This window comes from Myxocyprinus asiaticus, chromosome 8 (assembly GCF_019703515.2).
Source record: "Myxocyprinus asiaticus isolate MX2 ecotype Aquarium Trade chromosome 8, UBuf_Myxa_2, whole genome shotgun sequence".
Taxonomy (NCBI): Eukaryota; Metazoa; Chordata; class Actinopteri; order Cypriniformes; family Catostomidae; genus Myxocyprinus; species Myxocyprinus asiaticus.
The window spans coordinates 33124965-33141412 of record NC_059351.1 but is presented as its reverse complement, the minus strand read 5'-3'; the positions used below and the strand labels follow the sequence as shown (position 1 = coordinate 33141412).

Genomic DNA, 16448 nt, shown 5'->3' with positions numbered 1-16448 from the left:
GATTAACAGGCGATGTCTGTATCTAAAAGGTGATTGGCTCTTTTACCTGTAAGGCGGGACTTCCTTTGTACATCCGTTGACTGTTAGAGCTCCTGGACGTTCCAATTTCCCGTTCATTTAAATAGAAGTGGCCCCTCTCTGCTAAATTATCTCTGCCTTTACGCAATAACAGCTGTGTGAATGGTTGGTGCTTACAGAATATTTTCACTTGTCCATCTGTAAAAAGGCTACGCTGAAAAGTTCGACGTTCAAGAAAATATACTTCTGGGCAGGGATTGTAGTTGGAGCAGCCAAGTGGGTGGGGGAAAAAAAAATCTTTACCATATATTCACAAGGAAAGATGACAAGTGGCAGGCTATGGGTACTTGGAAGCAACAGGGTCCCGCATCCAGCGTCACGTCTGTTACGCATCGCTAAACGAGAGAATTCTGACAACTCTTGCGGAGCCTCGGAGTCAGACTAGAGTCTCCGCTGTGACACTTTGTTTTATATCTGCTGTCACTTCTCGGGAATCTGCACAACGGTCTGGCGCTGTTCCTACACTTTATTGGCACTAGCCAAATACAAAAAGAGTCTGCACCCAGCAAACACAGAACGTTCACCTAACGTTAGTGCATGGTTCCCATTTGGATATTGTTTGGGAACTCCTAACGTCCTTGGAGCGTTCTTTTTTTTATAACCATAAACTAATCTTTCCATAATGTTACGTATTATTTTTGGAAGAATCTATTTTTTTTTTTTATTATTATTATTTTTCATAAAAGTTGCAGAAGTGTTCGATAGACAACGAGAGGCTCCCCTACTGTATCTTCGCTGATACAGAGCTTTGCACCCTTTCATTGGCAAACTAACAAATGAATAACTCATGTTACATTGTATGCTGCCAATAAATAACCAAATGCTATTATTTAAAAAAAACTAATTATTAATCATCCTCACAAGCAGAAATAAAGCAGATGTAACTCCAGCTGAAGCATCCATTGATAGCATAATGCAATCTTGGCACTGAGGATTTCAGTCTGCAAAAAGACACGGACGTGCAGCTGTTTGTGTGTGATTTCATAAACGGCAGATGGCCCTGTGATTAAGCAAGGCTCTGCCATCCTTCCTTCTTCAGTAGCCTATAGATATGACCATGCTGATGTTGTGGTCTTAATGAGCAAGGACATTTGATTTTCAACAACTGGGTAATCACAGCCACAATTCAGCCTCCCCACAGCAGCTGTCTCTGACACAGTTCAGAATAAACCAGCTCAGCACAGACAGGGTATTTAAAGATAAATAAGACTGATCTGTAACAAACACTTCAAGACAACTGTTTATAATGTACTGTAGTATGTACGCTCTGTTTGTGTAATTTTGAATGGTTGTGGCATTGTGTCACTGACGTGTCAGTTAACCACTGAAAAACAAAGCTGAATAAAAAGTGATACAGTCCTTCATGCACAGACATAAGCTCACATTGTCTGTTTATTCTTTAAACATTCTATTACAAGATCCCTTAATAATCAATAAAAATACCAAATATTTGTGAAACTAATATAAAAGAAAATATAGAAAATAAATAAATTTGTAAAAATGTACTGTCTGCACAAAACAAAACACAAAATGCAGCGACATTACCTTCACATATGCTTTTAATCAAAATGCTTATGGAAAATAAATAGCTCCAAAACAGAGGAATGTATCCTTTGTGACTATTTGAGGTGTTATTTCTTTCTGCAACACAAAACACTGTACTATACAGACCAACATATATGGAATGCATAAAAAACATATAGTGACCAGTTTTACAATTCAGAGCAATGAAATGAGTGTTGTCTACCATTTCCCAAAAACAAACAGCTAGATATAAAATATGAGCCACTGCTCTTCTTCTCTACAGTTTGCATTGGCAGCCAAGTAGTGTAGTGTAAAGTTAAAAACAAGACAATTTTTAAAGTTTAAAACAAAACAAACAAGACAAACATGTGTTAGGAAAAATATATTTAAAATTCAAATTGATCCTGAAGTTGTGGAATATTTATGAAAGCAAAACTTATTTAGAGAGAAGATGTACAAGGGTCAAATGCTGAATGTACTATCACATAGACCTTGTTTACAACTGATATTAACATCCATCTCGGGTGATCCAATCACACAAACCCCATTCTCACGGAGCCAGAAACGCATGTGACCACATGGCATTCGAAATGTAAATGCTAATCAGTCTGACGTGTCCCGGACAACAGTAAAGGACCACCTACTTAGCTATCAATTAGCAGCTGCGCTAAAACAAGGGTTTTAAATTTTGCCAGTTGTGTACAGCTTTACAGCTCACAGCTGTGCTGATAAACTGTACAAACCAACAGCACTTTTGCTCGTGTGATATTGCTTTAAAGACCATCCGATCTAAACATCTGGAAAAGTCCATATATACATCCATCTTCAGTGACAATTTAACTTGGAATAAAAGCTTCTGCTAAATGAATAAATGTAGACAAAGCACACACGTCTGATGTTCATTTATTGCAGGTTCTCGGCTAAAATAACTACGAGCATTCCACTCAAAACATCACATTTGTGGTGAGATTAAAACTTTAGGTGATTTTGAGAGCAACAACTGTGTTATTAATGTGCTTAATCAATAAGCAGCGATACACTGACGTAGTAAGTGATGTATGCAATCATGAAATCAGAGACCCTCCTCTCGATAAAATCTGAACACAAATGGTCACTGTAGATGCATGTTAATACCGGGTGTAAACGTTAATGTCTCGACTGACCACTTGTGATCGGATGACCCGATATGGATGTTAATACCAGGTGTAAACAGGTTCATAATCTAAGCCAAACTGTTTATTACACTACACACCAAATTCATTTTGAAGTCATCACAGACACAATGTGCCCAAAGGTGTAGGTCTGTTTTGTCTGGTTTCATCAATGCAGTTGGTGACCTAGATGCTTTCTTTTTTTCAGGAGGGTTTTACGTTTTCATCGCTCTGATTTGATCTGTTGAGAAAACATAATTTAGAAAAACAGAATAATGATTAATTCAATTGAATAAGAGGAAGTTTGAGAGAAAGGTGGGACCCTAAATTGCTGGATTGATGGGGCAAAACAGTAAACGCTTGGGTAGAGGGAAACATAAATCTGTGAACTCCATCTACAGTAACTCACTTTACAGTATTTCAAAAAACACCTTATACAACATAGGAGAAAGTCTCTAGAGTAATTCATCATTCATTTGGGCTGTATCCTATCCTTAGAGTTATGGGGGGGGGGGGGGTTATTCGTTTTTTTTTTTATCCTCTTTTGTCCCAGATTATTTTCATTTGAATTTCCCCCAAAAGGCCAAAATCAAATGTAAAACAGTGCAAGAATGAATGCAGCCCAAAATTGAGTTCCAAAAGTTTAAAGTACTGTAACTGTACAATTAACCGGTAACACTTTAAAATAAAGTTACATTAGTTAACAAAAGTAGTTAACCTGAACTATCAATGAACAATACGCTTACTTAATTTATTAATCTTAGTTCATGTTAATTTTAACATATAAACATGCATACTAATACATTTTGAAAATCAAAAGTTGTATTAATTAGCATTAGTTAATGCACTATGAACTAACATTTACTAACAATGAACAACTGTATTTTTATTAACTAACATGAACAAAGATTAACAAATGCTGTAAAAATATATATATTGTTAATTGTTTGTTCATGATACCTAATGCATTAACTAATGCTAATGAATGGAAACTTATTGTAAAGTATTACCAATTAACTTAGTGTCAAAACACATCTGGGAATTACGACTTCAATACTTACAGTGCAATTTGTTCTATGGATGAAATAGAATACAAGAAAATAAATGGCATTGAAAGATACAGTTCTACTGATGACCTATTTAAATGGCATTTCAGCATACCTCTGAATTAATAAACCGATTCAAAGACAAAAAGGAAATCAGGGCCACAGAACATGGAATGTGTATTTACCTTGCAGCCAATCTACACCCTCCTGAAGGCCTTCCCCTTTCACTGCATCACTTGCACTGAAAGAGAATCATGGAGAGCTTCAGTTTATCAGTATAGCAACTTTACTAAGTCACCCCCCATCAAGGTTTTAGGCTAAAATTAATATTACATAGGAAAAAGTGTGTACTTATGTGCTTTAACTGGTCACCATATATTTTAAGTTTTTCCTTTTCAGTCAACTGTTAGCTCACTCAAATAGTCCAAATGCATTTGAAAATTTGAAGTACAAATATTCCATGTAATCTCCCAATTAATATGAGGCCATAATCATTGCATGCATAATAAGTATAGAAGAATAAGAACAATTTAGTTTAAAATACAGTGGCATGCAAAAGTTTGGGCACCATGATCAAAATTTCTGTTGCTGTGAATAGCTAAGCAAGCAAAAGATGGCCTGATTTCCAAAAGGCTTAAAGTTAAAGATGACACATTTCTTTAATATTTTAAGCAATTTTACTTTTTTATATTCATCTTTTACAGTTTCAAAATAACAAAAAAGGAAAAGGGCCCGAAGCAAAAGTTTGGGCACCCTGCATGGTCAGTACTTAGTAACACCCCCTGGCAAGTATCACAGCTTGTAAAAGCTTTTTGTAGCCAGCTAAGTGTCTTTCAATTTTTGTTTGGGGGATTTTTGCCCATTCTTCCTTGCAAAAGGCTTCTAGTTCTGTGAGATTCTTGGGTTGTCTTGCATGCACTGCCCTTTTGAGGTCTAGCCACAGATTTTTGATGATGTTTAGGTCAGGGGACTGTGAGGGCTATGGCAAAACCTTCAGCTTGCGCCTCTTGAGGTAGTCCATTGTGGATTTTGAGGTGTGTTTAGGATCATTATCCTGTTGTAGAAGCAATCCTCTTTTCATCTTCAGCTTTTTTACAGATGGTGTGATGTTTGCTTCCAGAATTTGCTGGTATTTAATTTAATCCATTCTTTCCTCTACCAGTGAAATGCACCCTGTGCCACTGGCATCAACACAAGCCCAAAGAATGATCGATCCACCCCCGTGCTTAACAGTTGGAGAGGTGTTCTTTTCATGAAATTCTGCACCCTTTTTTCTCCAAACATACCTTTGCTCATTGCGGCCAAAAAGTTATATTTTAACTTCATCAGTCCACAGGACTTGTTTCCAAAATGCATCAGGCTTGTTTAGATATTCATTTGCAAACTTCTGATGCTGAAATTTGAGGTGAGGATGCAGGAAAGGTTTTCTCATGACTCTTCCATGAAGGGTCATATTTTTGCAGGTGTCACTGCACAGTAGAACAGTGCACCATTACCCCAGAGTCTGCTAAATCTTCCTTAAGGTCTTTTGCAGTCAAACAGGGGTTTTTATTTGCCTTTCTAGCAATCCTACGAGGAGTTCTCTCTGAAAGTTTTTTTGGTCTTCCAGACCTCAACTTAAACTGCCATTTCTTAATTACATTATGAACTGAGGAAACGGCTACCTGAAAACACGTTGCTATGTTCTAATAGCCTTCTCCTGCTTTGTGGGCATCAATTATTTAAATTTTCAGAGTGCTAAGCAGCTGCTTAGAGGAGCCCATGGCTGCTGATTGTTGGGACAAGATTTAAGGAGTCAGAGTATGTATAAAGCTTTGAAATTTGCATCACCTGGCCTTTCCAAACGATGATTGTGAACAAGCCATAGCCCTAACAAGCTAATTAAGGTCTGAGACTTGGTAAAAGTTATCTGAGAGCTCAAATCTCTTAGGGTGCCCAAACTTTTGCATAGTGCTCCTTTCCCTTTTTTCACTCTAAAATGTTACAAAATAAAAATAATACACTAATATTGCTTAAAATGTTGAAAAGAATGTTTCATCTTTAACTTTATGCCTTTTGGAGATCAGTTCATCTTCTACTCACTTAACTATACACAGCAACAGAAATTTTGACCAGGGGTGCCCAAACTTTTGCATGCCACTGTAGTTTTGGACAAAATAATATATCATGTCACACTACAGGGCACTACTGTCACTGCCTGACATGTCATATCAAATACCCATTTTCTGTTTTCTCACCAGATATGCCAGGGTTTGTCCTTGATGTTTTCCAGACTCAAGAGCTGGGAAACCTTTACAGCAGACAATGCATCCCTGAGGTCCATCTTGTTGGCGAAGAACAGTATGGGTATCCTCCTGTGCTTAATATCTAAGGACACATAGAAAAAGATAGATGCGCAATATTGTGGTTCACTTATTGAAAAAATTTAAGATCTGAGAAAAGATTACTCCATTGAGACAGGGTTCCCACTCTGATGGTCAATGAAAATGGTCCATGTCTTTTCAAGTTGTTTGCGATTACCGGATATTTTGTTTTGGATTATCATTTCATATAGATTGCACTCCAAAGGGCAATTCTAGCTGATGACATACAGTGCATCCGGAAAGTATTCACAGCGCTTCACTTTTTCCACATTTTGTTATGTTACAGCCTTATTCCAAAATGGATTAAATTCATTATTTTCCTCAAAGTTCTACAAACAATACTCTATAATGACAATGTGAAAGAAGTTTGTTTGAAATCTTTGCAAATGTATTTAAAAAAAAAAATAAAAAAAAATCACATGTACATAAGTATTCACAACCTTTGCTCAATACTTTGTTGAAGCACCTTTGGCACCAATTACAGCCTCATGTCTTTTTGAGTATGATGCTACAAGCTTGGCACACCTATTTTTGGGCAGTTTCTCCCATGGACCTCTCAAGCTCCATCAGGTTGAATGGGGAGCGTCAGTGCACAGCCATTTTCAGATCTCTCCAGAGATGTTCAATCGGGTTCAAGTCTGGGCTCTCGCTGGGCCACTCAAGGACATTCACAGAGTTGTCCCGTAGCCACTCCTTTGTTATCTTGGCTGTGTGCTTAGGGTCGTTGTCCTGTTGGAATATGAACCTTCGCCCCAGTCTGAGGTCCAGAGCGCTCTGGAGCAGGTTTTCATCAAGGATGTCTCTGTACATTGCTGCATTCATCTTTCCCTCGATCCTGACTAGTCTCCCAGTTCCTGCTGCTGAAAAACATCCCCACAGCATGATGCTGTGATGCATGATGCACCATGCTTCACTGTAGGGATGGTACTGGCCAGGTGATGAGCGATGCCTGGTTTCCTCCTGGCATGACGCTTGCCATTCAGGCCAAAGAGTTCAATCTTTGTTTCTCATGGTCTGAGAGTCCTTCAGGTGCCTTCTGGCAAACACCAGGCAGGCTGTCATGTGCCTTTTACTAAGGAGTGGCTTCTGTCTGGCCACTCTACCATATAGGCCTGATTGGTGGAGTGCTGCAGAGATGGTTGTTCCTCTGGAAGGTTCTCCTCTCTCCACAGAGAAACGCTGGAGCTCTGTCAGAGTGACCATCGGGTTCTTGGTCACCTCCCTGACTAAGGCCCTTCTCCCCCGATCGCTCAGTTTGGCCGGGTAGCCAGCTCTAGGAAGAGTCCTGGTGGTTCCAAACTTCTTCCATTTACGGATGATGGAGACCACTGTGCTCATTGGGACCTTCAATGCTGCAGAAATTTTTCTGTACCCTTCCCCAGATCTGTGCCTCGATACAATCCTGTCTCGGAGGTCTACAGACAATTCCTTGGACTTCATGGCTTGGTTTGTGCTCTGACATGCACTGTTAACTGTGGGACCTTATATAGACAGGTGTGTGCCTTTCCAAATCATGTCCAATCAACTGAATTTACCACAGGTGGACTCCAATCAAGTTGTAGAAACATCTCAAGGATGATCAGTGGAAACAGGATGCACCTGAGCTCAATTTTGAGTGTCATGGCAAAGGCTGTGAATACTTATGTACATGTGATTTTTTCATTTTTTATTTTTAATACATTTCCAAAGATTTCAAACAAACTTCTTTCACGTTGTCACTATGGGGTATTGTTTGTAGAATTTTGAGGAAAATAATGAATTTAATCCATTTTGGAATAAGACTGTAACATAACAAAATGTGGAAAAAGTGAAGCGCTGTGAATACTTTCTGGATGCACTGTATATCAAAGGTGAGCACAGCGAGGGAAAAATTCATTCACTTCATTCACTATTTCCACAGACTTTTATAGGTTTTATCAATTTCCATGACTTTCCCTAATATTTCCATGTTTTCTATGACACTGTTTTCAAAGATGAGATCCTTTGTAGATGATTGTGGATGAGACAAACATACCAGGGTGATTCAAAAGGGTATCCAACTCCTCTTTTGCCACCACCATTCTTAGTTTGTCTCCACTGTCAATCACAAATATGATGGCCTGACCCTCCCTGAAAAAATACAACATAACACTCATGAACACAAACCATACAGATTGATTCCAAGGTGATAAATTGCACTTCATTACACTCAGTACAAGTAAACTGTATCGTTTGGCAAGCATGAACAGAAACTCACTTGTAATAGTGCTCCCAGAGGTTCCTGTATCTCCCCTGCCCTGACATATCAAACACTGTGAACGAGAGACTTTGGGGAAAGGAGGATAGTGATTATGTTAGTAACAATCTGAAGAAGAAAAAAAAAAGAAAGAAAAGCAAATGGTTTTCATAAACTAACACTGATGTCCCATATTTACTTAACCATTAAAGCTCTTTCAAATTCTCACCTTGAGGTCTTAAACTTTTCAATGCTGAAGCCAATAGTTGGAACAATGTCTTGAGCTTGAGCCTGCAGGGAGATAAAGCGTTATTGAAACTCTGAGCTCAAATACAACATGAACATAAAGTTAATACCAAGAGAGTTTTGCTTTACTTATATGTTTTATTATGCTATATCACATTAGGTGCACAGGATAATTACATACATTGGATGGCTTTAGCTGATTGATGATGGTGGTTTTCCCGCTGTTGTCCAGGCCCAAACACAGCACATTTACTTCCTTTTTCTTCAGACCCAACCAACCTGCAAGCTTGTCAAAAAGCCCCATCTGCCTTGTTGAATGGACGTTTCTGGAAAGAAATCCCATCAAAAGCACGTTCAGTTCGATTACTATTCATTAGATGCATCCAGACGACGACAAACACGTAGAACAACAGACGCGTAATATGACGGCACAGTCAATTTGATTTAAACTGCTGCTGGTTTGTAATAAAATGACAGTGTGTCTGATAGGAAAATGAGTTGTCTGCTCGCTTGTTTTTTAATAATCCGATTTAAGTGAATTAACTTGAGCTGTGAGCATATAGACAGGTAGCGACATGCCTTTATGGCTGTAGTATATGGACGCAATACGTGAAAAATTACAATACAGTTCCGTGTTTTGTATGGCCTTGATATAGGGTTTAAAGGATATATCCACCTGTTGACCAACTAGAGAGGACATTTCAATTGCATAATATAGCTTCATACACATCCTTTAAACCAGTGTCAGCAGCGAACCTGTCGCTATACCTGTTTCGCCATATCTCTTAAAGGGCGATAGAAAAACATGAACGAACAAGAGAAAACGAGAAATCTACGAGAACAGTTTTAATCCGCTGAGCTCATTAGCACACGGGCTAGCGCTGCACACACAATAAAGATAAGCTAATCCAAACATTTCTCTTTTCTGACTTTTGTTTCAGATGACACGTTTAACGTCCACATAAAGATAACACATGGTTAACATATTTTCTGCCAATTCATGGTTATTATACGTACTTACTGTTTGCAGATGACGGCTGTTTATGTTAGCTGACTAGCTAACCTTCTCTATCAGTCTGTTTCACAAAGTGAGATCTTCTTCCTTAATTTTCTACTCGGCTCAAGTATGCTGTCTGTGCCTTGGTTAACGCGAATTCACTTGCAGAAGTCCCATTCATGTGGTGCATGAGAATGATCTTGTGTCCAGCGCTGATGGAGAGACTCACTTACCTTGCGTCCTGGAAACCGCAATCACACACACGCTGCACGCACACTCCGCTGCTAGGAGACCGATGACGCTTTTCTCTGTCACATGTTTTCTGTGCGACATCCACAGGACAATGTGAGAACTGCAGCTTTGCGCAAAAAAAAAGCCTGTTTTCCACAACTTTTTAGTCTTAAGTGATTTTTTTTTTTTTTTTTTTTTAATGGTCCCAAGTGTATTGATCGAGAAAACAAAAGTTTGTGCGATATGTGGAGAAATTGTGGGGAATTGTGTGAAAATGAAAAAAAGTTTTTTTTATTTTATTTAAAATGTACTGTAAAATGTACTTGCCTAAATATAAAGCGAGCTAGAAAATGGGCAAAAGACCGACAGGGGCTATAATGATATAGTGTGCAAAATGGGTCAGATTATGTAAATTTGATTGAGCAAGATATTTTTGAGTAACACTTAACACTTAAATAAACCCAGTACTTAAGTAAAGTACCTCTCGGGTTTTTTATCTGTATTATTGAGTTGTACAGTATGGTGTACATCATGAAGATGCAATGTTCAGGTGCATTTCACAAATGAATCTTTGTTTTTATTGTTATTCAGCATATTCCTGCTTTATCAACCAAACTGTATTTTATTTTATTTATTTATTTTTTGGTGGAAGTTTTGGCATTTTTGGAAAACATTAAAAAAATAATAATTACCTTGAACAAAACTGAAAATGATAAACAAATATTTTGTCTCAAATGTATGTGATCATTTCAGGGATTCACGTTAGCTACTCTGCAACATTTTAAAAATGATTACATTAGATCAAATCAAATCAAAAATACCTCAAAATCAACATAAATCTCTATTTGGCAATATAGGCAACACACACATATATGACATACAGTATATGTTCATGTATGGTTTTCACTGATCTATAAAGTCACATGCTGGTACATATATGCACCATATATATCAAAATACTGCACAATTTGTTTTCATATGTGATAAATTATATAACAAACATAACGTATTTTCCCAAATACTAGTGGAATTTAAATATGTAAATATGTGATTGAATATATGTACTATATATATGTTCACCAGTGTTAGGTATATTACTTAAAAAGTAATTAATAACAAACTAGTAATTACTTTAACACTGTAATCAGATTACATATTTTACTGATTAATTCATTGGAAAAGTAATCACATTAATTATTATTAAATCTTTGTTTGTGATAAGACTCATTGAAAAACACAAACAGTACACATTATCCTTTATTTTTACAAACATTCAGCCTATATCACCTTTATCTCTCTTTACTCTTTATAAATTATAAAAATAATGTACAATTAGATTACTATGAACAATACATTTCCCTTGCCCTGCATGAACTAAGCACTCTGTTCTCGTTCACTTTTGACATTTGCAAATTGCAACTAGCAGTTTGTAAAGTGGTCTCAGTGTCCACAACATGTGTTCAGATACAAAGAGCCAGTTGGTGGACGGGACAGATTCTCAGCTAATGAGCATGTGGTAAACTATTGTGTGCTTGTACGTCTGTGTGGAAGCCAAGGAGACTGCTAATGTGCATGTTGACCTGCTACAGAATTCGTGTGTGTGTATTTAGTCCCTGCTGTATTGGGATAAATAGTACTTGCTAACATGCAGTGCTTTGTTTTCAAATTTTCTGTATGAATACATTTTACTGCAACCTGTTACCTCAACGATTCTCCACTACAATAGTTGTGTGGTCACAAGGCAAACTAATAAAATATCAGAGGTGTCTAAGATACTGTACACCTTAGCAGAATGAACAAATGTGTGCAGTTCTCAAATCTTGGTCTGAGTGGATTTTTATAAGTTTGTTCAATTTGACTGTGGTACACAGGAATAAGAAAATGGCTTACATTTTCTGAAAGGTCAGAAAGGTCAGACTTTTACCACCTAGCTGACAGCCTGAGGAAGTCCATGGCTTTGTGTGGAATTTTAAAACAGAGCAAGATAAAGCTCTCCACTCCCTACCTTGTCTCTTTTCTTGATTTTCTAAAGACTGCGCATATTGCTTAGAAAAAACAAAACAAAACAAAATGCAACCAAAATGAAACAAACTCACACATATACATATAAATATCAAGATAAATATTAGATGTGATAAACAATGTATAATAGCCATTTTAAGCTGAAGACATTCAGCAGATCCATGGTCTCTCGTTTTAGAGGCTCAGGAAGAAGCTCGATGAATAAACCAGAAAAATCTCTCAAGACACATAATCAATTCAATACATTAAAATAGCAAATATACTATTAAAAGTTCTCAGATTTGGAGTCCAGTCAATCACAGAACTTGCAGGATGATTGACAGATGACATCTTCATAACAACAGAGTGGTGCCATTGTTCCATTGTTTACTGTAGTTCCTCTGGGTAAATCATCCAATTTTCCTGTTACACACAGTTCATCAAGGAGACAAACAAGGACATTTAGCATCTTTCTTCAAGGTCTTTGAGATTGCTTTCTTGTGTATATGTTTCAATTGGAAGTCTTCATGGGATTCTGACAGAAACTGAGGCTGTGGAGCACCGCTCATGTTAAGTTCACACAGGCCAATAAACAGACATTCCAGACCTCAAGGGCTCTATGTTGTGTGAATATGTTTTGGTGGGGAGAGTTGCTGGGATATGCATTTGTGTGTGTGTGTGTGTGTGTGTGTGTATGTGTGTGTGTGTGTGTGTATGTGTGTGTGTGTTTGCATGTGTATATGTATATGTGTATTTTCATACATGGAAGTCACTTTGCTGAACATGGAGGAACTGCAATCGTAGTGTCTGTATGCTGCTCACTATCCTCCTCTGGTGGCCAATCAGAGACACTCCGATTCTTCTAACATCACTGTTGAGAGAAGAATGACTGTGAGACATTTGAAACTGGGTGACAGAATTGGCCAGTTCAGGAGATGAGTTTCATTCACAGAATAAATGCAATACACTAAAATCCACAAACAATTATATCTGGTGAGTTAAAACTATAAATTAAAAAGTTTCTTTATTTACTGAGCATTTATTGAATTTTCTTATCTCAAAAGAGCTTGAACCGACTAATGAGGGTGACCTAGAACAGTGGTTCCCAGCTGGCTTTGCTTCAGGACCCAGATATACTAGACATGGCAACCCAACATAGTACAAACATTGTTTTTATCACTGAGGACGTGGAGGCGTTGTCGAGCGCTGGCTGGTGAATGGAGAGCGAAACCGGGAGATGAGAGCTAGTGTTGAGTTCGAGTCCACCTTAGTCGAGTTTGAGTCAAGTCTGAGTCTTTAAACAATCCAGTCCGAGTTGAGTCAGAGTCCAAAAGGGGCCGAGTCAGACTCAAGACTGAGTCCATAACAGGCCGAGTCAGAGTCGAGTTCGAGTGAATCTGTTCATGAATCTGAATTAAAATTGTAACTTTAAACTTAAACTTCACAACTAAGAAAAACAGTTTGTCAATATAAATGTTGCCTTTCATATATATATTTTATGATTAGTATCCTGCTGAACAAACTTCAAAGTGAAGTTTCAGAATGAAAGCATATTCTTTAGGTGTATGAAGACAAAACTGTCCTTCAACAAAATACTTATTGCCTTCTGTTTGCTATTTTTTCCCCTCCACTCAAACATAGACTAAAGAAAGTGAAAGCTGCGTTAGTCATTAAAACCAAGGTTATTTTATTTTCGAATTTTACTTTAGCTTGTATTTCTAATTCATTTTCAATTTGTCAATTCAATTTAAATTAGTTTTATTTAAAATTATCCCTATCTAAAGAAATAATAGTCTATACTGAGATTTCTTTCTGAATCTTTTTTCTCTATCTGCCTAATGATTTGGGAAAATACAGTACATACAATTGAGTCAACACAGTAATAATTAGCACTCGCTGAGAAGTTATGTCTCACGATTTGACTACAAATTCTGCGTCCAAAAACACTAGAAAAGCCCACTGATAATATTAGGGCCATGCCGTCACGGACATGATTTTCTAGTTAATTTGCAGGAAATCGCACAATGCAGGGCAGTTCTGCATGCAACTCGTGTACCTAAATCCCTGATGCGTCCATGTGCGTATCGCAGCTGCTGCCGCAGAAGATAAAATAATAATAATAATAATGATTGATACTTGCTTGAGCGGCAGCCACGTTGGTCTACAATCAGTCTGAAATCTTTAAATACCAACCAAAGAAAATTTCATTGAGCTCTTCTTAAACTGCAAAAACATGGAGAACAATAATTTTGAGTCATAAATTTAACAGAATTGTCCTTCAAAAGTGTAAGAGATATAGGCTAAGAAAAGACGTGTATAAGTTACCCGGTGGTTTACAATAAAAATAAAAGAAACATTTAAAATAAAAATGTCATAACCAACTAAATTCATCAGTTTAGCTTCATACACAAATTCTGTCATCGAATAATATATATATTTTATAGTCTAATTAAATTATAAACAAAACATTTCACTGCCCAAAATATCCCAATATTTTATTGTGCATGGTTGAATGTTGTGAATGGTGGACAAATGCTGTAAAATAATGTATTTTAAGCAGCTCGTCAAAGCTTTGAAAATAGTTAATCAATAATAAATAGGTGCTGTTTATCTGTTTAGAGTTGCTGTCTGCTTTAGCAATAACAATTTTTTCCCCTGACTATTTAAAGTTACACAGTTAATTCATCAAGCTGTTATGGACCAGTTCAAGCTGACAAAACTGCGTGGACCACAAGAGACTATAGAAGCCTACATGTGTAAATGCATTATGCCTAAAATACTTAATATCCAATATTAATACTATTTTTATGTATTTTTATTTCGATATGCTGTTTTCAGTAAACTGTGACAGACATGATGTGGGTGACTTGACTCAATGAAGTTCTTGATTTTAAGTTTTTAACCACGATGAAACCGCAATGCAAGCACCGTCTTGTCTGCACAAACGCCACACACAATTTTACCAGTTGTCAGGTCCCGTGTTGTGTGAAACTGCCTTGTTTAGTTTGTATAACATTGGATACATACCCATTTTTTTGTTTTCATCATGCCAGCCACCTCGGTAGTCAATGATGAGTGTGCCTGTGCACGTGCATATGTGTGCATGCATGTATTTGCTTAAACATAGTGAAACAACTCTGGCTATGTCTACGACTTCAGGGGCAAATAAAGCTGCATGCAGACAGAGATGTGTTCATTATTTTCTGTTTTGTTATTTATTTATTAATTATTTTAAGTTATTTCATCCTCGCCATTAGCCAAAGTCATCAAGAGTCTTGCTGGCATCAACCAGACGCAACATCAAGCCCTTCTGGACCTACGTGCGGACCAGGACCTGGAACTGCTGGTCCTGCTCCAGGCCCAAGTGGAAGACTGACAGGTATTACAGAGCCTGATTGCACAGTGAAGTACTCCAGCCACAGCCATGGCCACGCCCTACATCACACTCGCTAAGATGGGGCCACAAGATGAACCAGAGGCCTTCACTGAGCTCTTTGAGTGGACAGCTGAAGCGTGGGGCTGGCCCAACACACAGTGGGCAGCCCAAATTGCTGCCCTTGCTGTCCGGGGAAGCACAGCTTGTGGCCCAACAGCTTCTGGTCACGAACATCCTGGAGTATGCGGCCATCTTGCAATGGGTCGGTCTCAACCCTGAACAACACAGGCAACGTTTACGCACGCTGCCGTACAGCGAATTCGGTCGCCTGTTCACCCAACAGCTCCGTGATGCCTGTCGAAGGGGGCTGCTGACAGAGGATCGCGATGCCGAAGCTGTCATTGATCACGTGGTACTGGAGCAGTTCGTCAACAGGTTACCGAAAGGAAGGGCTGAGTGAGTCCTGTGCCACTGCCCGGCGTCGCTGACGGAGGCAATCCAGCTGGCTGAGGACCATTTGGTGGCATATCCAGGTGCCAGCAAGCCCCCTTCTCTCCCTATCTCCTCTCATCCTGCCCCCTCCTCTTCCCCCTTTTCCCATACCTGCACCCTGGAAACGGTGCTGCGTCCCTCCAAAACCGGCGCTCCATTCTCGGTGTTTCCCTAACCCACTGGCTCCCTCTCTCTCTCTCTTCGTCCCCGCAGGTTGGTGACTCTGCTGCCAGGGGTGTGGGGGGAAAGCCTAGGCCAGTCTGCTGGTGCTGTGGGGGACCCATACACTTTCAGGACCAATGCCAGGCGATAGAGGTGGGGGCATTGGTTCAGGTCCCTGATGTGCCACAGGCTGCCCCTGATTGAGCAGGGATGTACAGGATACCAGTGATTATTCAAACCAAGTACATACTGCTTGGTACATACCAAGCCTTGGTGGATTCAGGATGTAATCTAACCTCTATCCACCAATGCTTGGTTCAAGACGAGGCTTTGGATACAGCATGAAGGGTAAGGTGTGTACATGGGGATATGTATGAATACCCTTTAGTGGCTGTCAAAATTCAATTCTGGGGACAAAATCATATTATAGAGGCTGCGGTTAGTCCCCGCCTCACCCATCCACTAATATTGAGGACCAATTCGCCTGCGTTCCAAACTTTATTGAAGGGAATGTGTGTGGAAGGGTCCTGCAACAGAGCAATACGGTGTGGGATTTGCAGCACGTT

The 16448-nt window shown here is 38.7% G+C and overlaps 2 protein-coding genes across 4 annotated transcripts in view; both read right to left on the bottom strand.

Moving 5' to 3' along the window:
• Positions 1-1450: 1450 nt before the first annotated feature.
• On the bottom strand, positions 1451-9893 carry arl6 (ADP-ribosylation factor-like 6). Of its 3 annotated transcripts, none has more exons than XM_051704440.1 (8): positions 9641-9893; positions 8805-8949; positions 8607-8668; positions 8399-8467; positions 8177-8271; positions 6037-6166; positions 3985-4040; positions 1451-2994 (listed from the first exon to the last, which is right to left on the bottom strand). In XM_051704440.1, the coding sequence occupies exons 2-8, from the start codon at positions 8925-8927 to the stop codon at positions 2969-2971; spliced, it is 561 nt and encodes a 186-aa protein (XP_051560400.1). In that variant the 5' UTR covers positions 8928-8949; positions 9641-9893; the 3' UTR covers positions 1451-2968. The 3 variants fall into 3 exon arrangements, with proteins under 3 accessions (XP_051560400.1, XP_051560399.1, XP_051560401.1); XM_051704439.1 differs by having other exon boundaries at positions 9645-9893; XM_051704441.1 differs by having other exon boundaries at positions 9854-9889.
• A 1223-nt stretch (positions 9894-11116) lies between these two features.
• The window catches only part of LOC127444833 (ephrin type-A receptor 6-like), a 218176-nt gene continuing 212844 nt past the window's right edge, over positions 11117-16448 (bottom strand). The window contains exons 17-18 of the mRNA XM_051704393.1: positions 12615-12723; positions 11117-12275 (exon numbers count right to left, since the gene is read on the bottom strand). Coding sequence (XP_051560353.1) covers positions 12240-12275; positions 12615-12723 — 145 coding nt within the window. The 3' untranslated portion in view covers positions 11117-12239. The remainder of the gene's footprint in view (positions 12276-12614; positions 12724-16448) is intronic.

What these genes read in the sequence shown, in the direction of transcription:
- arl6 (XM_051704440.1), bottom strand. Translation starts at nt 8,927, where the DNA reads ATGGGGCTTTTTGACAAGCTTGCAGGTTGGTTGGGTCTGAAGAAAAAG. An exon ending in ATCAGCTAAAGCCATCCAAT is followed by an intron (nt 8,669 to 8,804) that starts GTATGTAATTAT and finishes ATCTCCCTGCAG; the next exon opens with GCTCAAGCTCAAGACATTGT. An exon ending in CTCTGGGAGCACTATTACAA is followed by an intron (nt 8,272 to 8,398) that starts GTGAGTTTCTGT and finishes GTATTTTTTCAG; the next exon opens with GGAGGGTCAGGCCATCATAT.